The sequence below is a fragment of the Lissotriton helveticus genome, chromosome 6, assembly GCF_964261635.1.
Source record: "Lissotriton helveticus chromosome 6, aLisHel1.1, whole genome shotgun sequence".
In the NCBI taxonomy this organism is placed as follows: Eukaryota; Metazoa; Chordata; class Amphibia; order Caudata; family Salamandridae; genus Lissotriton; species Lissotriton helveticus.
Window position 1 is genome coordinate 1,423,821,366 of NC_136067.1, and position 24,607 is coordinate 1,423,845,972.

General features: G+C 45.8%; 1 protein-coding gene across 2 annotated transcripts in view; it reads left to right on the forward strand.

Moving 5' to 3' along the window:
• The window catches only part of ENPP3 (ectonucleotide pyrophosphatase/phosphodiesterase 3), a 709,442-nt gene extending 687,469 nt beyond the window's left edge, over positions 1–21,973 (forward strand). For both annotated transcript variants that reach the window (XM_078649216.1, XM_078649217.1), the window contains exon 26: positions 18,999–21,973. In XM_078649216.1, coding sequence (XP_078505342.1) covers positions 18,999–19,175 — 177 coding nt within the window. In that variant the 3' untranslated portion in view covers positions 19,176–21,973. The remainder of the gene's footprint in view (positions 1–18,998) is intronic.
• The last annotated feature ends 2,634 nt before the right edge of the window (positions 21,974–24,607 follow it).

Sequence of the window (24,607 nt, forward strand, 5' to 3'; positions counted from 1 at the left end):
GTCCTGGGTACAAAGTCTCCATTTTTGGTAGACACTGGAGCGACACGTAGTGTATTATCAAAACGACTGATTCCAAGGGCACCCTTGTCTGGCTCACACATTACCTCGATAGGCTTCGATGGAACGCCCTCCACTAATCCCCTGTCTGTACCTATCTCCTTTGACCTAGGAAACAATCCCACTGACACAACATTTCTGCTCTCCTCCAACTCCCCTGACGCCATTATGGGTATTGATTTACTGAAACATTTCCGAGCTACTATTAGGTGTTCCCCGGATGGAGTCCGAGTCATCCTGTACGACAACCCGAGCATGTCCAGACCCTACCCCGCACGACATATGTATGCCATAACAGATGCTGACCTATCCTTGCTCGATACCCTACCCCTGTACCTATGGGCCAGAAACGACTCGGATGTAGGACGAATGATGATCGATCCTGTACACATAACTGTTCGACCAGATGCAATACTCCCGAAACTCCCACAGTACCGGCGAGAAGGCATTGGTAGCGATTATTCAGTCCTTGGTAGATGCAGGAGTGGTAGAGGAAGTGGTCAGTAATGTCTGCAATAGCCCTATCCTACCCATTGTTAAGAAGCAAGGTGAGGGAGATGAGAAAGCGTACCGCTTCATCATCGACCTGCGAGAAGTCAACAAAGTGGTGGTGCCACAGTACCCCGTAGTCTCAGACATCGCCACCATCCTGACTCTCATCCCGTCCACTGCCACCACCTTCACCGTTATTGATCTTAAAAATGCATTTTTCTCTATCCCCATCCATCCAGACAGCCGTTATCTCTTCGGCTTCACTTTAAAAAACCGTTCATACCGATTTTGTAGAGCTCCCCAGGGCTACACTGAAAGTCCCAGCATTTACAGCCAGGCCCTCAAAAGACAGCTGGACGCCGTCCAGCTACCAGATGGAGTGGTGTTGATCCAATATGTTGACGATATCCTTTTGGCGGCCGACACCACTCCACTTGCAATCACAGCCACTATCCAACTCTTGCACTTTCTTGCGGAGAATGGCCACAAAGTCTCCAAAAAGAAACTGCAGTTCTGTCAGCCCCAAGTAACATACCTAGGCCACCTCCTGTCCAAAGAAGGGAGGAAACTTATGCCCGACCGAATCCAAACCATCCTAGACACCCCCATTCCAAAAACGCAGAAGCAAGTCCGTTCATTAGTGGGCCTTACTTCTTTCTGCCGACAATGGTTACCAAATTTCAGTCTCATTATAAAACCCCTACTTTCCCTGTTGGCCAAAGATGTTCCGTTCCCACTCCTGTGGACTCCCGAATGCCAAGCATCCTTTAAGGAGTTGCGGGACGCCCTTTGCTCGGCACCCGTTCTAGGAACACCAGATTACTCCAAGCCCTTCTCCCTCTTCACTCACGAAAGGGAGGGATGCGCATTGTCTGTTCTAACTCAGCCCATCGGCGCCAAACAACGCCCATGTGCCTACTTCTCTGCCACTCTTGATCCAGTCGCCAGAGCTCTACCTGCCTGCCTTCGAGCAGTAGCCGCTGCTGCTGTCTCTATCCGCCAGAGTGAGGGAATTGTGCTTTCGAACTCTCTCACGGTATTAGTGCCCCATGCAGTTGACACCCTTTTGAACCAGACCAAGACTCAACACCTGACTAGTGCACGACTGACAGGGTACGAATTGACTCTACTTGCACCCCACATCACCCTGAAGAGATGCACGACATTGAATCCTGCTACACTGTTACCCTTGCCCGAAAATGACCCCGATGTGCCCCCTATACACGACTGTGTGACCCTCACGGACGAACAGACTAGGAGTAGAATTGACCTCCGAGACATTGCTTTTACAGATCCTGATGGAGAACTATGGGTAGATGGCTCTTGTATCAAACTCCCAGACGGCACCACTTCTGCTGCCTATGCGGTGACGACAGCTCGAACAGTAGTTGAAACAGCTCGCATCACACAACGATCCGCACAGGCAGCAGAACTAATTGCCCTCACACAAGCATGTATCATAGCAGCAGGAACCACGGCAAACATTTACACGGACAGCCAGTACGCCTTCGGGGTGGTTCATCATTTTGGGCTCCTGTGGAGGGAAAGGGGATTCCTGACGTCCCACGGTACGCCCATCCTTCACGGAGATTTAGTCTCCGCCCTGATTGAAGCAGTTCTTCTCCCCAAACGATTAGCAGTGATCAAATGCCAGGCACACAAGAAGGTGACAGATTTAGTTGGACAGGGAAACGCACTAGCCGACATCACTGCCCGAACCTCCGCTGAGAATAAGGCAACGACACGCATGTATGTGACCAGGTCACAAGCAGAAAAATGGACCGACGCTAGGGAAACGATCAGGGACATCCAATCGGCCAGCACACCACACGAATTGACTGAGTGGGCGCGGGTGGGTCTAAGGGACGATGAAGGCTGCTGGCGGACAAAAGACACGAACAAATGGTTGCTGCCTGATGCATACTTGATCCCCATACTGACAATGACACACTCCCCTGCACACATAGGTTCTGCCCCCATGATTGAACTCATTTCCAAAGTCTGGCACAACAACAAGATCCCCGACTCGGCCAAACGCCTAGTCCAGCAGTGCCTTATCTGCTTACAACACAACCCCGGGAAAGGAACTGTGGTACCCCGGGGAGGGTTTGGGATCCCCGACCACCCCTTTGAGGTCCTCCAGATGGATTACATCCAATTAGAGAGGTGCCAAGGCTTGAAGTACGTATTGGTCATTGTATGTGCCTTCAGCAAATGGGTGGAAGCCTATCCGACCCGTGATAACACTGCCATGACTACTGCCAAAGTACTACTGAAAGAGTTTTTCCCTCGCTACGGCCTTTGTCGAATTTTATGGAGCGACAATGGCCCCCACTTCATAGCTGAAGTTATCCAACTAATCCTGAAGGGGTTGGGGTAAAACAAAGGTTCCATGCGGTCTTCCACCCCCAATCCGCTGGCCTGGTTGAACGACACAACGCTACACTGAAACTGAAACTGTCAAAAATAGTGGCCACCACAGGACTTAAGTGGCCAGATGCCCTTCCACTGGCATTACTATCGATGCGCTCCACTCCCACTAAGCACCACTTGACCCCCTACGAAGTTGTGTTTGGGCGGCCTATGAACCTCTGGACTGCCCCCAAACCGACCTCCATTCACGACGTCCCCGACGTCCTGCTGTCAGATTATTTATACAAGTTAACTAAAACATTGTCTGTCATTCATCAACAGGTGCAGCAGGCCATCCCCGATGCTTCCAGGGGTCCCGGTCACGATATCCAACCGGGGGACTACATCCTAATCCGGAACTTTCAACGAGCGAAGAGTCTGGAACCCCGGTGGACGGGCCCCTGGCAAGTACTGATCACCACTCGGACGGCTCTTCGAGTGGAGGGGAAAAAGAACTGGCTGCACGCCCACCACTGCAAAAAGGTTTCCTCGACCCTGGCCACGACAGACAACGTCAGCACCCAAGAAGAGCTCCTGAACAAAGACCGACCATCACTGAACTGCTATCCTGATACCGAGGCACTTGAACTTGCAAAACACTCTGATCCCACTGTGCCTTCCCGAGAAGGGAATTTCCTGCGTCGAAAGGAGGGAGCTTTGGCTAAGTAGGCCACTGACTAAGTTAAAAATCTCAGAACGGTGACCCAAAGCAACCAAAGGTTACCCAGAGAGAAGCTAAACAAAGTCTGTGGTTCTGACCACTACCGAGCACCTTGAAGATGAAGATGATGGAAGCGCCAGATAAGAAGATGATGGAAGCGCCAGATAAGAAGGCGTCGGAAGCAACAGGAAATACCCACTACAGGAATCCAAAGACTGACAATTTGCACAAATCAAAGACAATCGCTTTCTTCATTGTCTTCCTCTTTTGCCTCCTCCTCATGACTTCCTTCTGGATCTTGGAGGAAAGCACACCCGCTCATCAGATGTTGCCAAACACTGTCCAGCCAACCACCATGAAAGAGCACCACCTGATCACCCTTTCACCTCAGCTCCGAGAAAGGCGTAGGGAGTTCTGGAACAATTCCTTCGTACAACTATTGCACCAGCACAACCTTGCTGCAAATGCCACGAACTGCTGGATCTGTGGGTTGCTCCCACATGCTACCGGACACTCCATCCCCTTCATCCCTTCTCCTTTCTCAGTTCACGGCTCCTGCCTCGCCTGGTTGATCCTCATGCAGGAAAGCCACAAGGACAACGCAGCTTCTGGTCAGACAGTGTCACACTTCTACTATGGGTTCTGGCTGAACAAAACAGGAAAGCCCTTTTGTCCTGCAATTTCAGGTTCAACCTTCCTTACGAACATCCCTGCCAAAGAAAGGGTCGAAATGCAAGTGCTCCACAATCCAGCCAGACCCACCTTCTCCCACCTGCGGAAACAAACGGCTGCCACCCTGACCGTGGCCCTGTCTGTCATCAATGTCACAGGACTCGTATGCCTCGAAGGACAAGGAACGCAGCTGGTGGGTCACAGTTCTTGTCGCATCACCAAAACATTGGTCTCAGCTGACCCCCCCTCCTTTGTTGCTTCCCCGAATATGTACTTTGTTTGTGGCACCAAAGCTTACACTTGGCTCCCAAGAGGCTGGAGGGGTACGTGCTACATCGCCTTCATTCTTCCTCCCACGTATGTGGCTCCAGCCAACCACCACCGGCAAAAGCGCGCCGGAGATGTTGAACAAGCCGACTCCACCGGAGCACAGTTCCTGGATGCAGCAAAGGGACTTGTTCCTCTGTGGGGACCAATGGCAAATAGCCGCGCTATCCGACACCTGACTCAGGCATTAGAAACAACCATTAACATCACCGCTGGCATCCTCGCCAACAACACGGCTGAGCTTCAGGCCGTCCGCCTGGTGGCTCTTCAAAACCGTCTTGTTCTAGATGTGGTTCTGGCCGACCGCGGAGGAGCATGCCGCATCATCGGCTCCAGCTGTTGCACCTGCGTGCCAGATAACTCACCTTCAGTCTACAAAGCAATCGAACACCTCCACAGACTGTCCTCAGAGGTTCACCAGGAGCAGGAAGGATGGTCGCTTGGAGGCTGGTTCTGGGACACTTTGAAGAACTGGGGATGGAGATTGTTCACGTTTTTATTGATACCAATCATGATACTGTGTGGGTGCTGCCTAGGTATTCAATGTTTACCACCTTTATGTGCACTTATTTCCAACTGTATGTGCCCAAAGACTTTGAACTTTAAACCTGAGCACATGAGTCCCCTATACGAGATAGAGGTGCGTGGTCTCATGGGGATCGATCCGAACTGACAAGCTGGCGAGACATGTTAAAGGGAGGACTGCGGAATTTTAGTTCGTGTACTAAACATCATCTACGCCATCTTGTCGATTCACGTATGAACATACACGACAGCCATTTTAGGTACCATGGTCTCCCTGTTCACGATCGCCCGTCAGCACACTTCCCTGAACCTTGCAAGCCTTCCCCGCGCACCCTGGCTGCCCCCGCACTCACATGCACAAGTCATGAACCCTCCCCTCCCATGACTCTGTCTCAGGGAATCACACCCCGCGCCTGACCAACACCTCCTTTCCGTCCATGAATACCCCTCCTCTGATGACCCCTTCCTCTGAGCCCGACTGCCTGTACGAACCGCTGGTCATCCCTTAGCCCGAGGATACAGTTTATTGCCCATTACTGTATGCACTCGCCTTTCCTGAAAGGAGCCACTATTGATCACGACCTCCCCACCCCCTGAGATTCGATCAGGCGCACACATTCCCAAGGAATCGGCAGAACACTCAGCTGCGTGATAGCCCCTCCCAATCATATGAGGGGAAAGGGCCTCTACTGTTGTCATGTGTTGGAATGGGCCGGAACTGGGGGGGGGTGCCAGGGATGTCGTTCTCATACTTCACAATGCCCTTGTTGTAATAAAGAACGTTCACATGTCTTAAACCAGTGTATAAAAGACCAGGTCTCAGAGAGGTTGAGAGAGCACCTCGAGACGATACCTTGTTGTCCGATCTGATGTGTTCTACTCCGTCGGAATAAAACTTGTTTCCTGTCTTCCTGTCTCCAGCGCCTGCCTCTTTATTGAATAACTTCGTATGGTACTAGAGGCGTTTTACGCCGGGCAAATTTAACTTAGGAAACATCTACTGAAATCGCCTGACCATTTTGAATTGATCTTTAACAGGGGAATTGAGCAATGTTGCAGAATTGAAGCTTTGTTTGACTTAAGTCCTGTTGGTTGTTACTGATGGTAATGTAATGGTGTATCCGGGTCAGCATGGCGTCCAGGAAACTCTGCAGGCAGCGGGACAGTGTGCTCTGGGAGATCCCCCCTGCATATGCAACTATCCCCTGGAAGCTTCCAGAGGCCAGGAGGTGCAGGCAGCACAGGACCTGGACATGGGTGGGCACTGCATTGGTCCTCCGTGTTGGGTGCTGCATCAGGGGGTCAAGGTCATCGATGAGCTTCTTAATCATAGCCCCATTCAGCCTGTATTTGGAGTAGATCTCCTCATCAGTCTGGCCCAGGAGTGTTATCCGCAGCCGGAAGATGCGCTCCTGAATCCTGCGTTGGTTCCGGGCTGCACGCTGGAGCCTCAGCCACCTTGCCACGATATATAGTCCTGGCATTGTGAATGTCCTCATGCTCCTACTGTGTCTCCTTAAGTGTGTTTGTTTTGCCCCGCCCAATATTACTTTTTTTCCCAATTGAACTTCATGGTTACCACCTGGTTTGACTTCTCCTTAATTTGCGCCTCGCTAATAGCGATTTGTTTTTTTTCCCAAATTGCGATTTTTGATTAATTGGATTTGCGATTAATTTGCGAGTTCGCTAATTAATTCGCAGAATCAGTGGAACATCGCTATTACAGAATCGCAAAGGGGGTTCCACGTTGATTCTGCAAATTTAATTGCAAACTCGCAAGATATTTTTTGCAAATTCGCAATTTGGTTGGTTTTTCATTCATGAATTGCTGGTACATAAATTGCGATCGCAATAGCTGTTTCGCAACTATTGCGATCGCAATTTTGGTTGATGAATCTAGCTGGATGCCCCAGAGAGGCACTGTTTATTGTTGGCTTTAGAGATTTTCTTTTTATTTAATACGTTTGTAGAACAGTATCATTATACATCCAATGACTATTTTCCTTCGCTTTCCCTGTACCATTTTTCATCTCATATTTTGTGATTAATAGGTTACAAATTACGTTTAGTTGTAGGAAATTTGTTTGGCCGTTTTGTTACTTGTTCTTAAACTGCTGCATTCCTACACCACCGCAGGACTTCCAAAGAGTGAAATTTCAACCTCGGTCTGCTTGACTAAATGTCGAGCCAAGAGTACTTTTAAGAAATGATTGTTTTGATATTGTAAGGATCCCCAGACTAATTTGTGGCATCAATTTTGCAAAAAGGAAACCCCCTCCTCCACTCCTATGTGTCCGCTCAATAGACAACATATGCATGATAACCTTCAATACAGTCAATACATTTCTAACAAACAAATCCAGTTCCATGAATATGCGTTGTTAAGAAAATTAAACAAACAGATTTTGCACTATTTTTGATGTGTACATGTCCTCATTTTGTAGACACTTTGAGGGTCCAATCATCAATATGAGACTAAAGACATGGCACACAGGAAAGGCTTGGGTGGGAGGTTGCTCCTCTTACAATTTCTCTGATTTGTCGTCTCTCTCTCTCTCTCTCTCTCTCTCTCTCTTTCTCAGTCTCTCTCGCTGTTCCCTCTTACCTGTCCCTGTTTCCACTAATCCCCAACTTTCAGAAATAAGCTACTGCATTCCAGTGTTTTGTCTGTAAAAAAAAAAAAAAAGATAGGTACGACACCTTAATGTTTTGCTTAGAAGCCTACCAGAAGGGCTGCAGAGTGAGCGGGTTGCCGAATAGAGACGTTGCCTGACCTTGATTTAGCCTCAACAGACTTTCTTCCTCCAGCCTACACTCCCTGACTCTTTAGCTAACTCCTTTACGTTCTTTTTATCCCTACTTTCTCTCTTGTGACTGCTTCCTTAACTTTCTTTTTCCCTTTTCTGCATTGCTCTGGGTCAAAGTCAGCTGATAAAAAAAGTTCTGTGCCCAAAAATTAGAGGGGATGCCCCGCGTCTGCAACCACAGGCTCAAATTCAGCACGGAATCTAGCCTTCAGTTAACCAACTCCGTATTTTCCAAACGGTTCTCCAACCAATCTTCAAACTTTTCGACGTTTTTTGACTCAGCCTTCAACGCTGATCCTTTCTCATATTGAAACTGCTCTTTTAGACAAGTGGGGGAAATCTGCAGACTCAAGAGCTAGCCCAGAATGACACAGCAAATCACGTTGCACTCACGGGCGGACCTGGGAACACAACATACATGCCAAGACATCCATTGGGTATCGCAGTTCTAGCACTCCTCATTATAGATGCCTTTTAACTATGAAACTGTGCGATTTTCCTTGTTTGCCTCACAGCCTGCGTCACCCTACCTATAGGCTGCACCACTGAATGCTCCATCTGTTGCAGTCCTGCCAAGCGTCACGCATCAGGTGTGACGCTCACGCATTTCAGTGCGGTGTTCCGCATCACCGCACTGAAATGCATTGTCACGCATTTTGGCACGCATTTTGGCACCTGCCAGGCGCGCCACCAGCGCGCCTGGCAGGTGGCAAAATGCCCCAGCTCTCTGCTGCTCCGAGAGAGAGACGTGCTGCTTGTTGAGCTGAGTTCCTAAGTAGTTAAACAATCTGCGGCGCGCTCAGCTCTTTGGAGCGGCTGCAATCGCTACAATGTAACTCTGCAGTCTGCAAACAATGAATGCGGGCAAAAGGTTGTGGCGCCAGCGCGCTGCGCGGCTCACTCAGACTCACACTGCTCTAACTAGGGGGGGGGGCAGGGGGAGGGCTGCCCTCTTAGTCTATTCTGTGCTGTCAATAACCGTGGCACCATGGGGGTCGGGATTAAAATCCGGATGTCATGTCCGGAGGAAGTAGGCAAAAGAGGCGGGGGAATCCGAGTCAGTGGAGTCAGTGGAGTGCACTGCAGGCAGCACAAGACTAGAGTCTCTCTCATGGACGTCTGCCGTGGCTCAAGAGGGGGAATGAATGATCAATTGCGGCGGGCAGCCGTTACCCACCTTGACCTGGCAGCTGAGCCAGCGACAGGCATCTCTGGCCAGGACTGCGAGCGGCCGCGCCGGGGCCGGGGCCTGGGGGCCGGGGGCTGGGGGTCGAGGTGTTGACTCGAGTGTGTCCAGAAGCTGCCTGGAACATGAAGACAGAGGCAGAGTGCACATCGTGGCGTTGCAGCAGTGCAGTAAGTGACCAGCAGTCGGGTCGTCACTCTTTAAGTAAGTGAAAGTCCACGACGGTGTCACTTTCGTATAGCTTGCATCCGCCAATTGCTGTCGGCTCGTTCTCATTCCCAAGTAAGCTGATTTCCTAGGCCTACACTGTTAACAAGCCTTTTCATGCATGAATAGCAGAGTGAAAGCGCGGGTGTTAGATTAGACGCCATCAGCGGTGATCTGACTTAGCATATGTTTATGATATTAGGCTGCTGCTCATCCCTTTTGACCGCAGAACTACACAGAGATGAAGCCTGTTCCCAGGACATGGTGTGGGGGGCGGAAGTGTCTGGTTAGTGAGGGAGTCGGTGTCAGTGGATAAATGGGCGCTGGATGGGCGGGCCGGCCTAGAGCTTCAATGAAGCCAAAACGACTGCCCTTGTGTCACTTGGTATTGTTAGTGCCCACTGGTACAGCAGACAGCTGAGACCATGGTGATTTTACCCCTGAGACACGGATGTTACAGGTTGCAGCTTTCCCTTCTGTTGCTGTTCCGCTGCCATCCGCCGCCAGTCTCGAGACAGCAGGTCAGTAAATATATGGGGTGATTATTTAAGTCTATTTGTGGGCCTGTTGGGCCTGTTGGGAGTGCGTGGGTGTGCTGGGTTAAACTCGTGATTTTTGTTTGGATCAAAAATAATTATGGCAGCAAGCCTAAATGGACAGAGAGTGCAACTTATGCAAAACACGTCTCCTTCAGCTTTGTCTATACTGGCTGATACAGCAGAGTTACTTACTTAAGATGAACAATGGTGCCTCAACTGTTTTTATTTAATCAACTCAGAAAGCGGTTTTCAGGAGTTTTGCATTAGTGTCAAGTATTTTTTAAACCTTCTCACTTCTCAATAGTTTGAAGAATCTTGTATTTTAGCTTTTTCAATATCACTGTCAGTTTCACTCATTTGCAGTTCAGTGCCACTCAGAAGTGCATTGAAACAATGGAAATGTCTTTTTTTTTTTTATTAATTTTTATTAATAGGCTGACAAGGAAAACATACATTTATACATATATTAGCGGACATGTATATATAATAAAGAAAACAGAAAAAAAATAAAATTCGCTAATACATTTTCAAGAAGTTATAGCATTCTTTCAACGCACAGCCAAAATAAATTACCCTGGAGACAAGTTATAAAGAAAGAAGAACAAACTCGTTATTAGAAGCGTTAAAACACAATGTTTGCCTATGCTTAACAGGGGGAGAAAGCACCATCATTCCACAAAAGTTCCCCAATTTTTTCCGTATTTGCTCAATGATCGTGTTCCCCTGAGATTCGCTAATGCTAGCTCCATCGAGTGAATCTCAGTTACAAGTGCCCACCAGTCCCAGACCGTGGGTGGTTCGGAGCAGGTCCAAGCTCTGGCCAGAGTTAATTTTGCACAAGACATAAGTATAGTAACCAAGGCAGCCTGTGCGAAAGAGACAGGATAGATGTCTAACAATACAGAAGCAGCAGTAAATATAGGCAGCTGAATCTGCTTAATTTTCAAAACCTTCTGAATATCCCCCCAAAAGGCCTTAAGATTGGGACAAGAGAACAGCATATTTGCCAGATCGGCTGCCTCGGTAAAACATTTGGGGCATTTCGTGCGATCGCTGTAGGAGTTGTTAGAGGACCATTTGGAGATTCTTTCGGGCGTGTAATATAGCATGCAGGTCGTTCTAAATTGTTGGAGCCTTAAACTAGATGACCGTACTCGCTTATTGATATTTGACAGGGAACACTCGATCTGTTTTGATGTTATATTTAGACCCAGTAGTCTGCCCCACTTATCAGCTAATTTAGGACTGTTGTTTGATTTAAGACCGATTAAGAGACTATAAGCTTCGCTTATTACTGACTTGCTTTTTAAAGAGTATAGACAGGTCGCGCGCTGGGCATTATCTGCGCTGCACCTACTCCCCTTCACCACTCGGCCCCTGCAGGAGATTAAAGTCCTGCCGGGACTCGTAGTTGGCCACCATCTTGGGTGAGGAGGGTCACTAGGCGAGCGGTATAGCGCTCGGCCTCTCACACCATTAGCCCTATAAAAGTCACAACATCTTGGCCCCCCAATTGATTGGACGCTCGAGGCTTACTTGAGCGACTTATGGGATTTATGTGACTCGCTTGTTGTAATTCGCGCACCCAGCGCATTTTAATGCAATTTTATTGATTGTGCTCTTAACTAATCTTTTGTTGTGCAGGTACCTTTGTGGTCGCGCGCTGGGCATTATCTGCGCTGCACCTACTCCCCTTCTTCACCACTCGGCCCCTGCAGGAGATTAAAGTCCTGCCGGGACTCGTAGTTGGCCGCCATCTTGGGTGAGGAGGGTCACTAGGCGAGCGGTATAGCGCTCGGCCCCTCACACCATTAGCCCTATAAAAGTCACAACATCCTGGCCCCCAATTGATTGGACGCTCGAGGCTTACTTGAGCGACTTATGGGATTTATGTGACTCGCTTGTTGCAATTCGCGCACCCCGCGCATTTTAATGCAATTTTATTGATTGTGCTCTTAACTAATCTTTTGTTGTGCAGGTACCTTTGTGGGCGCGCTGGGCATTATCTGCGCTGCACCTACTCCCCTTCTTCACCACTCGGCCCCTGCAGGAGATTAAAGTCCTGCCGGGACTCGTAGTTGGCCGCCATCTTGGGTGAGGAGGGTCACTAGGCGAGCGGTATAGCGCTCGGCCCCTCACACCATTAGCCCTATAAAATGCCCCCCCCCCCCTTTAGGGAGCGCAGCGGACGGGCGCAGCGGGCACGCCGGCATCGCGGGAGGGCGGGATTGCTCGGAAATGGAACACCCTTGATTCCCCTGCCTTTCTCTCCTTCCTTGCGGAGACTCAGCCACCACCCAGCAATAATTCCGGCGTCAACACTCTGGACGCCAATATTGCCCATTGGCTTACTACCGCTAGTGACAAATTCGCCCCCCTGTCTCGCTTTCCCCGTTCCCGCCACAGTAAATCTCATAAATGGTTTAACTCAACTCTGAAGTTACAACACCTCGAGCTGCGCCAATTGGAGCGCAGGTGGAGGCGCAATTATCTCAGTACAGACAGGGAGGTGTACGTGCTTGCACGCAAGGCATATAAAAAAGCCATTACTACTACCAAGGTCGCCTATTTTTCGAACAGAATATCTACAGCTCCCAACAAATCCAAAGAGATATTCAAGGTCCTCGGCGAACTCACATCGGACACCAGGACACTCCCGAACCTGCCCCCTTCCGCAGAGTCTTGCAATGCCTTGAACACCTTCTTCATCGATAAGATTCTGGCAATTAAAAACTCCATCTCTCACTCCTCTCCCTCAGCAACAGCTGCAGCTCCTCCTATCAACACCTCTACTTTGATTTGTTTCCCCACACTTAATCCCGACTCCCTAGCCAAGTTGGCCACTCGGGTGAAATCTGGTTCCCCCAAGGACTGCTGTCCCCCTTCTGTGTTCCGCGACATCTGTCATTCTTTCCCGCACTGTATTTTACCCCTTTTCAACACCTCCCTCAACTCCGGCACAGTTCCTAGTTCTTTTAAGGAGGCTGTACTGGTGCCCTTGCTAAAAAAAACTGGTGCGGACCCAGCGGTCCTCGCAAATTACCGGCCCATCTCTCTCCTGCCCTACCTGTCAAAAATCTTGGAGGCACATGTGACCACTTGCCTCTCGCAATTCATCGAGGAGTCCAACTTCCTGGAAATGAACCAGGCCGGCTTCAGACCAGCCCATTCCACCGAGGCTGTGCTCCTTGCCGTGTTGGACAACCTCCGATGTAATGCTGACAGAGGCCGCCCCCAAGCATTGGTCCTACTGGATTTGTCGGCAGCATTCGACACGGTGGACCACAACATCCTACTCCACCGTGTCGAGTCCGCCGGAGTCCGCGGGCCTGCCTTGTCCTGGGTTAAATCCTTCCTGGAGGGTAGATCCCAAGCAGTCAGTCTGGGCCCCTTCAGCGCCACCAGTGCACCTTCATCTTGTGGGGTCCCTCAGGGTTCTTCCCTCTCCCCCCTCCTTTTTAATTTGTACCTTCAGCCTCTTATCCACTCCCTGGGCAGTTGGGACGTCACCGTATTTAATTACGCGGACGATTTACAAATTATTTTTCCCCTCTCCTCCCCTGACGCCGTCACCAACGTCAAGGCGGTCATGATACACATCCAGCATTGGATGAACCAAAATCAGCTAAAGCTCAACCCTGGGAAAACTGAGCTCCTCCTTCCTGGGAGAAGCGTTTCCCATTGGGGCCCTCAATATTGGCCACCTGAGCTTGGTCCATCTCCCCCCCCTGCTGGCTGCGTAAAGAGTCTCGGCGTCATTATCGACTCTGAGCTCACTCTTAAGGCCCAGGTGAGCGCTGTAACATCTACCTGTATGTTCCAACTACACAGGATACGGAAAGTCGCCCACCTCTTGACCCCTGAAGCTCTGCTACAAGTTTTAATAGCATTGGTGATGTCCCGCCTGGACTTCTCTAATTCTTTGTATCTCGGCCTTTCTAAATCCCTGTTGTCTCGACTACAGATCATTCAAAACCAGGCTGCCAGACTGGCATTTAAAATCCCCAGATGGCAGTTGGCCAAACCCTTACTACATCAATTACATTGGCTACCAGTCAGCGAAAGAATAGCCTTTAAGGTCGGCTGCCTGGTCTTCAAAGCCTTGACTGGTCCCTTTCCTGCTTTCTTGAAGTCCCTGGCCACTCCCTACTGCCCCTCCCGAACTCTGAGGTCTACTCACCTCCAGCTCCTAGTCACTCCCCGGTTTAAGCTTACCAAATTAGGTGGCCGTAGTTTTTCTCACCTGGCCCCTAAGTTATGGAATTCCTTCCCACTCTCACTCAAATCCTCATATTCCCTTGCATCATTTAGGAAGTCTTTAAAAACTCTGCTCTTTTCACATCCCCAATAAAGTCCATCCTGCTCAGTCTCAGTGTCCTATCAGCGCCAGGAAACCCACGGTGACAGTGCGCTTAACAAATGCCCCTTAACATAACAAAACATAACATATGTCACAATCAGAAACCTTCTGAACCTGTTTTTTGTTGATCAGATAATCGTGCATCTGTAGGTGTTTGTACCTCATAGTTTCAGGTAGATCATATATCAATTTAAGAGTATTGAAATCTAAGAACCCTTGTGTGCCATATAGGTCCCCTAAGACGCTAATTCCTAACCTAGACCAACTATGAGCGATGTTGTCATTGAAGATTCCCGGGAGACCCGGATTCCCCCACAGCTGTAGCTTTGAATGGAAGAAAGTGGTTTTGCAGAAAGTTAATATATTGCCCCAAATCTTTATTATGTCCCTTGTGGTCTTGAATTTGACCCTTTTATAGTAGTTGGGGTCGTTTACCCGTAACAGAAACATATTTGAGTCATGTTTAGCATAAAACAGTGAAAAAACAGTGCCCTTCCTCTGTTAAGTAGAGAGCGGAGGCGTAAAACAAAAGCAGACCAAAAGTACATCTTAAAATCAGGAAAATTAAGCCCTCCCTCACTCGTATTGTTTTTCAGAAGATTCAGCGACCTTCTCTCTTTTTTGTAACCCCAGATAAAGCTGCTGAGTGCTCCGTCTAATTGCTTAAAAAACAAATTATTTAGTGCCAGTGGGATAGATCGAAATAAGTATACGAATTTAGGCAGTACCTTCATCTTAATTAGGTTAATTCTACCAATTAGATTCAGGGGTAATCTGTGCCACTTTTTTAATAGTAGAATAGTGGATTTAGTTAGTTCGTTGTAATTTAAATTGTTGATTTCCTTCAATTTGGCAGTTATTTTGACCCCTAGATATGTAGCAACTTTGCAAATCTCGGGAACCGCCACAGCTGGGGTATAGTTAGCTATAACTTGTGTCTTTTGTAAATTAAGTTTATAACCTGACACTTTCCCGAATTTACCAGCCTCTAGGGCGATACCTTGTAGTGCCTCCACAATATCCTGAGAATAGACCGCAATATCGTCAGCATATGCTGTTATTTTTAGCCCATTAAATCAATGGGGTGTCGCCCACAAAATCAAAGGACCTGGGTATGAATGATATTGAAAACAATGGTCCTAGACTATTAATCCGATAGATGTTATCAAGAAAACTTTTTGAATAAAGAGGATGCGATTAAATCTGCATACTTAGAATCAAGCTATGTGGGAGAGAAAAGTTTTTGAAATAGTTGTTATACTCTAGGTGTTGCTTACTGAAACAGTACCCAACGGTGGACAATTGTGCTCTCGGGAACAGATGTAAGATAAACACAACATCCACATTTCAAATTTTATGTTATCAAAAATCAATTACATTTATTTACAAAATCAAAAAATGACAATTCTATTTGTACACGGCGCAAAGACTATAAGAGTTATAGTCGAAGAAAGGAAAGGGGTGCTCAAGTGAAGAGAAGGAGTAAAAGAACAATCATAAAATGAATTTCGATATTTACAAAACACAACAAGGCGGTAATGCTTCCGCTGGTTGAACAAGCCAGTCCAAATTTTTTCAAGGGCGGAGAATGGGGGGGAAAAAAAGGGGCAAACTCGGGTACAGGCACTTTAGGTAAAGGGCGTCGACGTTTCGACCCTGATGCTTTCGGGATTTGTGTTTCCTCAGCTGCGGGTCTTCTTCAGGACGTGGGCAAGGGGTGGGGGTAGGGGGAGGCTTGGCCTTAATCGCACTGAATGTCTGGATCAGCCACCAATGAAGCTGGTTGGGTCCGACTCCCTCCGAGCTTTTGGGTTTCACCTAACTGTTGATAGAGTGGTCCTGTGTAGATTTGGCTTGTTTTCCGAATGATAGGACCAATGTCTGGTGGGTCAGAGGTGGTATCCTACCGGCGCCCCCACGGGCACTCCGGTAGTGTCGGTAGTTTTGACCGCCGCTTCTGTAAATCTGTACAGGCGAGTGGCGTAATATTTAAATTGCTGCTTCTTCGTCTCTGGTTTTGGAGCAGGTACAAGTGTTACCTTAGCATCCTCGACTGAGTGTTGAAAGAGTACGGGCAATTGTCACCGTTGGAATTCTTATTTTTAGCGCCTGTGAGCCGGATCTAAAAGGTACAATCTGGGTTTGGGACTGAAGAGCAGACGGAAAAGGTTCTAATGAGAGGGCAAATAAGAGAGGTGAAAGGGGGCATCCCTGACGAGTGCCACGTAGGATTAAAAAATCTGGAGAGGTCAGGCCCCCATAGCTGGTGCAGGCCGTTGGGTTATCGTACAGCGCCTGCATGCCCCACAGAAATTGCCCCCCAAACCCCATTTTAGACAGGACGCACCAGAGATAGTCCCACCCCACTCGGTCAAAGGCCTTCTCGGTGTCTAATAGGATCATGCCGAGTGGGGTGGACTCTGTCTCTGCTACATCAAATGCCGTGATGGCCATATTAACATGCGTTGTAGTGTCTCTCCCGGTTATAAACCCATGTTGCTGTGGGTTAATAATTTGAGGCAGGATAAGGGCCAGTCTTAATGCTAGAATTTTTGCGAATATTTTTGCGTCAGTATTTATCGGAGAGATGGGTCGATATGACCCTCTCTCCTCCTTCGGCTTGTCTTTCTTCAAAAAAAAGATTCTTTTCGCCCTGTTCCATGATTTAGGAGCCTTTCCGTTTAGCCCAACAGATTGCATTACCTTCAGCAGCAGAGATTCCAATTCCACTAAACACGGTTTATATATCTCCAAAGGTATTGTGTCCTCCCCCGCCGCTTTTCCTGCAGGTAGTAAAGCAATGGCCGGATGTAATTCTGCCATGGTTATATCGTCAGACAATGAGTCCATTCCTGAAATGTTCTGTGTGTTTGTTGAGTGCTTGTCAACATATTCCCGTATTGTGTCTGAGTTAGGCGCAATTTCTGGGGTATATAATGTTCTATAGAAATCAGCAAATTGTTTTAATATGTTTAGTGGCTGGTTATAAATTTTGTTGCCGAGCCCCCGAATATTTGTGATCAAAGTGCCTGCTCTGTCCTCAGCAACTTTATAGGCCAAGATTTTGCCGATTTTATCCCCCCTCTCCCCCCTCATATTGTGCTATTTTAAATTTATTAATGCTAGCACTGCTCTTCTGGATGAACTTAGTCTTTGCTTCTCTTTTTAATAAGCCAAGTTTAAGGCCAATTTCTGTAGTCGTTAACAAATTTAGTCGAAGTGCTGTGGCCAGTATTTCTTCTTGAGTAGTTATTTTTGAAATCAACAAGGCATTGTGCTTTCTGCGTTCCAGGTTTTGTCTAATCACATAAGCCTGAGTAAAGCCCCTGATACTTGCTTTGCAAGCATCCCATACCGTGCAGCATGCAGCTGAGTCCATGTTAATGTCTATAAATTCTATAAGATGCGATTTAAGTTGCATCATATAAAGTGAGTCTGAAACTAAGTGTCTAGGGAAGGAGAATGGTCTGAGAGAAGTCCTATTGTGTGTTGAAGTGAATATCAGCATTATTGCGTTATGATCCGAAGAAATTCAGGGGCATAGAACCATGGAGCTGATCTTTAGTAAGTTATCGCTTATTAATGCCATATCCAGTCTTGAACAGAGTTTATGAGGCGCGGAATAGTATGTATATCCCGGTGTTTTTGGATATAGATACCGCCAAGTGTCTTTGATGTTGTGGATACGGCTAGGTCAAGAATGGACGACCTGGTTTTATGCATCCTTTGGTAACTGCCAGACCTAGTTGTGTCTATCTTATGGTCCATAATACAGTTAAAATCCCCCATGATGATAAGTTCTCCCTCCCAATATAAAAGTTTAATGTTCAGCTGATCAAAAAGCATCGGTTCATCTGTATTAGAACCATACACCACACATAGGACATATTTATGATTCTCGAAGCTAATCTGAGCAACAGCCCATCTGCCACCCTTGTCACAGGCGGTCTGTATTACGAAACAATGGAAATGTCATACACAACCAATCTGAAAACTTGGAGGTGATGGTGTAAGTCATGATCTCCCTCCGTTGCACTGACTTCCTATGCTGTGAAAATATGCCTTTCCTGGCGCAGTCACTTTGTTCAAATGGGTGTAATTTATGATATGTATATGTTTCTATCGTCTTCGTTGCTTGATTTTGCTCGCAAAAAAGTGTCACTCATAGTTGTTGAAATGTCACTCATAATTACACCTAAATTATGAAAATGTCACACCTTGCAATCTGAAACCTTGGCAGCTATGCTGTTGCCCCTATGCAAAACTTGAATTTGCATCAAATCCTATTTGCTCATTTGCATATCTGCAAGCAGCAGTATGCAGCCATATGTTAATCCAATTTTGCACAAGTGGTAAAAATTACATAAGGCCTCGTGTGTCAAAAATACACTATATAGCATATTTAGGCATAACTTTCCCATTCCTACATTTGTATAAACTAAGAAACACAAACCTTTGTGCTATAGAATAAAATGTAATACTGAGTTTATGAGCAAACATGTCAACCGTACACCCTGCCACGTGGTCGTTTCCACATGAGCTTTAGCATTAGGAGGGCCCCGCGACTAAAATCAGCTGCGACACAGACGAATAATTACTTTCGAGCCTGATTCCCTTTTTCAGTCAATATATAATGTGAAATGTCGCCTGAGCACACATGCACTTGACTAAAGAGACAGCTGTTCAAACAGAAGCCTCGCGCACTTGAAGTGGCACGGCAGCTGCTAACCTTATCTCTATTTGCTCTTTGCAGGACAGTAAACCGGCAGCTGATTGGGTGGAAGAGAGGCTGAGAGCTCATTCAGCGCGTGTCCGGGACGTGGAGCTGCTCACCGGGCTCGACTTTTACCAGGAAATACAGGAGCAACCGGTCTCGGAAATCTTACAACTAAAGACTTTCTTGCCAACATTTGAAACAATCATTAACTGAGAGTATGCTCGCATTAATCCAAACTTCACAATGTATGCCCGCTGTGAATGAGACAGACGATTCCGAATCATATTGCCGGCCACGTGTTTAAAAAAAAATCAAATTCCCCCTCAAAGTACGACGTTTCTGGATAAATAGAGGTCGAATATTAAGAGGCAGGTCTGGTGAACAATCATGCAAATGTTTAATATGTTAATAATGAAAGATATCTCACTTAGAAGTGAAGCTTTCACAAGCAATGTCATCGCTGTGTATCGCGTGGTCATACGATTTTGGAAAACTTCGTTTATTTTAATTTTTCCCAGGAGAAACAAATAGTGACATCCAGTGACGCCTTCTATAGAGGATCACAAGTGGCCACTCTGGAACATAGAGCACCTAGTCATCCCCGGGCCCGGCTATCAACGACGATAAATTGACCCTGCCCGAACATACTTTTGCACTTTTTCATAATTTGCATGACAGGTGTATTAGTGTCCCTGGAAAGAGATATCAGATACAGGTGTCCAGGGTTCTATTATTTCTGCCTTGTACTTTTATGGTCTCACGACCAAATAAAGTTTAATGATGATATGCCCTGTGACTTTTTGTAGGTCTTCCGATATCTTCTATGCGCAATTGAATTCAATTCTGCTCATTGGCAAAGACAGACTAATTTGGAAAAAAAACATTTTTCTTTCTGTCTTTATTTCTCTGTGGGGGAGCAATTTTTTCTGTATGGAGAATGCCCTTCCTCTAATACCCGAACAAATCGGGAGGCGCGTTATTTTAACACTGCCCTGAAGTAAATCGTTAGCTTTTTCCAGGATGAAAAAGGATTGGGTTTCATTTTGTGGATATCCATGCATGATTGTGGGCGTTCACAAACATTAAAGTCTAACTTCGCCTTGGAACACTCATTTCCAATACCTTGCATGAAATATAATACTGTAAATTTGTCCGCACTTGTGGTAGATCAATCCGCAGTAGTAGAATGATTTACACCTGCCTGGAATCCATTTCTGAACTACTTGTAAGTAAAAATAGATATTTTCTGTGGCAAACAAGCGTTAATGGCCGAAAATGTATATGGGAATCGACCCCTATATCTTTTCCATTGTATTGGTGCAAAGCGTGACTTGAGATTTAGGCGCATCACAAAATTTACTAAGTGTGCCCTAAAAAGTGTCTACTTTGGCCTTGTTGGTAGCATTGGCAGTCAGGGTTACGCGTTCAGAGCACCACAAGTTAACATGGATTGCAGTTGGCTTGAAAAATTAACACTGAGTGAAGAACCTACAATCATTATGAGAGGCTATGCTGTGAGTTTAGTGGTAGTAATGCCTCCCATGCATTGCCTAGATTGTGGGTACCACTTTTTGGTACCACCTGGGATCAAGAGTTGATCCCCTATAACCTCCTCCACAGTGAGTACTAAAAAGCAGGAAACTGTGTATTCACACAAATTACATGCCACATGTTATGAGGGCATTAATACTCAATCGCGTCAAGAAAGAGATGGTGAACCTTCCTTGTCTGCTGCTCCGAATGTCAGGTTCTCTCTATGAGAAGACGGAGAAATGAGACCCTAAACCTTGCTCACCAGAGACCCGCAGCTGATTCATGCCATCAGTGCTTCATTTGCAAAAAAAGTAAGCTCCAGGGCCCTCATCAGGAGGCCACTGCAGGTCGCGCTACTCATCACGCCTACCAGCGCTGCCAGTGACAGTACAAATACAATTACTAACCACCACACTTCTGCAAGTGTGACAACTCAGTCTATTTTGGGCCCCCAAAGTTGTAAGAATGGTATTCTTTTTTAATGTACATTGAAGTGATAAACAACTGTTGCTTTGTTCACCTTTAAATCAGATAGACAGCGCCACCAAGTGGCAGACTGTCATAAGTGCTTGTGTTGACATTTAAGTGCCGATGCTGAGCACCAGAAACCACATTCTTAATTTAAGCACTGCATACCATGCACTTAACACCTGCCTAATCTGCACACCTGGCTGCTTACTCGGTTAATGCCCCTATTGCAGCTGGTTTTAATCCCGTTTACTGTAATTGTTAGCTCCTCGAATTGCTTTTCTGCTGTGTCCCCTGCACCACACTTTTCAGTTGTCAGTACTCTACTTTTTCCATCAGACACCAAGCTTGCTGGCATACTTGTTATCACTTGCCCATGTACAACCTTCGATCCTTGAGTAGAAATCTATGGGACCTCCAACTTCCTACATCTCTCACTATAATCCAAGCCATCAAAATTATCCTCAAACTCTTGATCCTTTCATTGTCTGTGAACCCCTTATGCCACCTAGAGAGACAACTTGCTTTCCCTCCTACTTCATTGAAATCCGAACATTGATTCAGGGGATAGAGGTGTTATCAACCATTGAGAATGCTTCTGACATATCTGCCTACGCCTCAAAAACAGTGGGAAATGATTATTCCATCTTTTGTCCCACATTCTAGTGTCTGTTCATCCTACCTCTTAACTCTGATGATCCGTCTGTCAGTAACAATGATTTTATTCACAAAATGACTAAGATGATTGAAAAATATAGTCCTTAGAAGGAGTAACTGTTGAAGATTTGACACTGCTACTGTCTGTTCGGTGAATGCATACTTCAGCTTCTAGTGATACTTTATTCAAATTTCGTTGAACACTAAATGAAGCACCATATTTTGTAAAACCCATCTACAACAAGTGGCAGACAAAATGTAAATGGTCCTTACTTCCGGCTGCAATTGTAGGTAGACGACAAGAATTACTTTGGAAAGACGTAAATTATGAATAAACTTATCTCAAACATTCAGTGTTTTCTGTTACTGCTTTTTTAATTTAACTTTTCATAATATGTCAAGTTTATATCAGACTAAAAAATACATCTGGTGTTACAACGTGTAATTACAGTTGGCAAACTTTGGTATCCGAAAAAATTGACTTTGCTTATTTAGTGAATATTAATATACAAACTTACTTGTCTTATCTTTATTTATTTTGACTTTGTTTCTTTCATTTTTTTGTTGCCGTGTTGTATATTGGATTTTCCAGCGACGTTGTGGCACTGAGTCAGACCTCTGTTTATAGTCAGTGAGTGTCGTTTAAAGAGGGTGGGAGAAAGTGGGTCTGTTTTTGTTTGCATATGATGGGCTGATATATTCAGCTGTTCATGTAGAGGTTTTGTCCATTCTGATGAGATTTGAGCTTTTTGTTTGTGGAATGTTTAAGTGAGCTTCTTCTTGAATGAAGCCAAACCGAGAGACGCTCTAATTTCTGGCTTTAATGATTTCCAACGTACACAGCCAGAAGTCTCAAAGGTCTTGCACCATATTTTCTTCATGTCAACCAGAAATGGTGGATGGCTCATGAACTTGTAAATGTCATGCATAATGTTGGATAGTAAGGGTTCCATAGTTTCTGGAGCCAGGCTTTGAACATGAAAAATAGGCAGACCCATCAGATGAAGGGGCAGAGGAGTCATAATTCTCCAAGCCTCATGCATTTTCCGGGCCTCAAAAATAGATAAAATGTCTAATACCACTAGCTGGTGCTAGATGCTGAATCTGCCATGTTTTATCTTTTCCTGTAAAGTATTGTTTTCTTCAAACTTTGAAGTAGGTCTTTGTCCTAGTGCGTCCCACTTCTGTTTGTTGTGCAAGATCTGCAGTAGTTTCTGGTAGACCTGACACAGGCTCTGGGATCTGTGTCTTTGACAATAGATGTAATTTTTACATAGACTTCAATAACGACTGTTACAGATTGCAGCAGTGGCAAAACCCAACCAGCACAAACCCACCCTCAGCGTATAGCAATTTTCAAACTAAATCAGCAGGTAGGTGCCAACACTTCTGCAGCAACAAAGTGTGAAAAATGGAAATTACAAAGTAATTACCAAAATATAATGTTCTATGCTGGACTGGAGCACACCACTTAGACAAATCAGCTAAAAGTGATTTCACAAAACCAACCAAACATTTGATTACAAGAATATATAAAAATGTATTCCAATACTTTAGGACATAGAAAATACTGTCTTTGTTAAAATATAATTGAAGAACAGTGATAATATTCGATACATTAAAGAAAACAAAAATCCCACAGTCATGTGCTGATCAAGAATACATACCCACAGTCTGGCAATAAACTGCTAGATAACAAAGAAACGGACAACATGTGGATAGTTCAGACAATGAAATACAGAGTAGGCTGGGTTGTAATTGTATGTTTCTTGTACAATGTCCAATTGGATAATGCTGCCAACATGTGTTTCGTCAAAAGAAGACTTCCTTAGGGCTGTTAAAACACAAGAAATATGATATACATTTCCACATACAATCAACAATATAGTAACTGCTGATTTCTAAAAATCCAGCAAGAAAAAATGTGTGAGACCAATGCCACCATCCCATTAAACATCCAATAGGAAGAGAGCCAATATTTGCAAAAACAGGAAAAAAAGAGCAACCAGTACTAAGTGTTTGGATGACTGAAACCACTAGCAAGAGAAAATAAGTGTAGGAAGTGGATTAAAAACACCAGTCAAAGTGACATCACTAATTCCCCCATATGACACCAAGCAATCCTTCAAAAAAAGCTTGGCAAAATAATAACCAAAGTGCATACAAACTGCACATCTGAAAAGAGAAATATGTTCTGAGTTACAGAAGGTGAAGTGAATCTACTGCAAGAACGAATGAAAGGATTTTGGAAGGGTTATCAGCTTACTTGTGTGGGTATAAATGTAGCTCCTTATTTTCAAATAACAAAGTCTAAAAAGAATAATGAATATATATTTTCTATCTACGGGATACTGCAGTGCCAGGCACAGGTGCATTCATACAGATGTCTGTACAGAAATACATCAAAAAAGAGAATAAAGCATCATAAAGCTCCATATGATACAAACAAAAAGCAGGCCATAAGCAATGTAACGGTACTAATCAACCACAGCTCACTAATCCCAGACTTCTTAAAACAATGGTGGGATGATTGTCTAGTCAGTGATCTTGAATTTAGGTTTCTTAGTCAGAAGTTTCCCATTTTCCCATGTCTATATGTGCTTCAGAAAATGTACAAACCGGGGGCCTTTCCACCTGGCCGACCGATTATATCTGGTATGAATTCCACCACTGAAAAGATATCCAAATCTATTGATCACTTTCTTCAAACATATGTGGTCAACCTCCCTTCGTTTTTAAAGTTACAAAGGACCTGCTTAACAAACCTGCCGATATGGACTGGGAAAAGTCAATGACATCAGTGACCTTGAATGTCAACTCATTGTACACCTGTATTCTAAAAGCCAAGAGCCTTATGGTTATAAACCATTTCCTTACCAACAAACACGCAGACCTCTCTAAACATACCAAAACGTTATTGGATATGATTTGTTTTGGACAACAATGTGTTCCTACTTTACCAGATATAGTTTCAACAAATTCAAGGA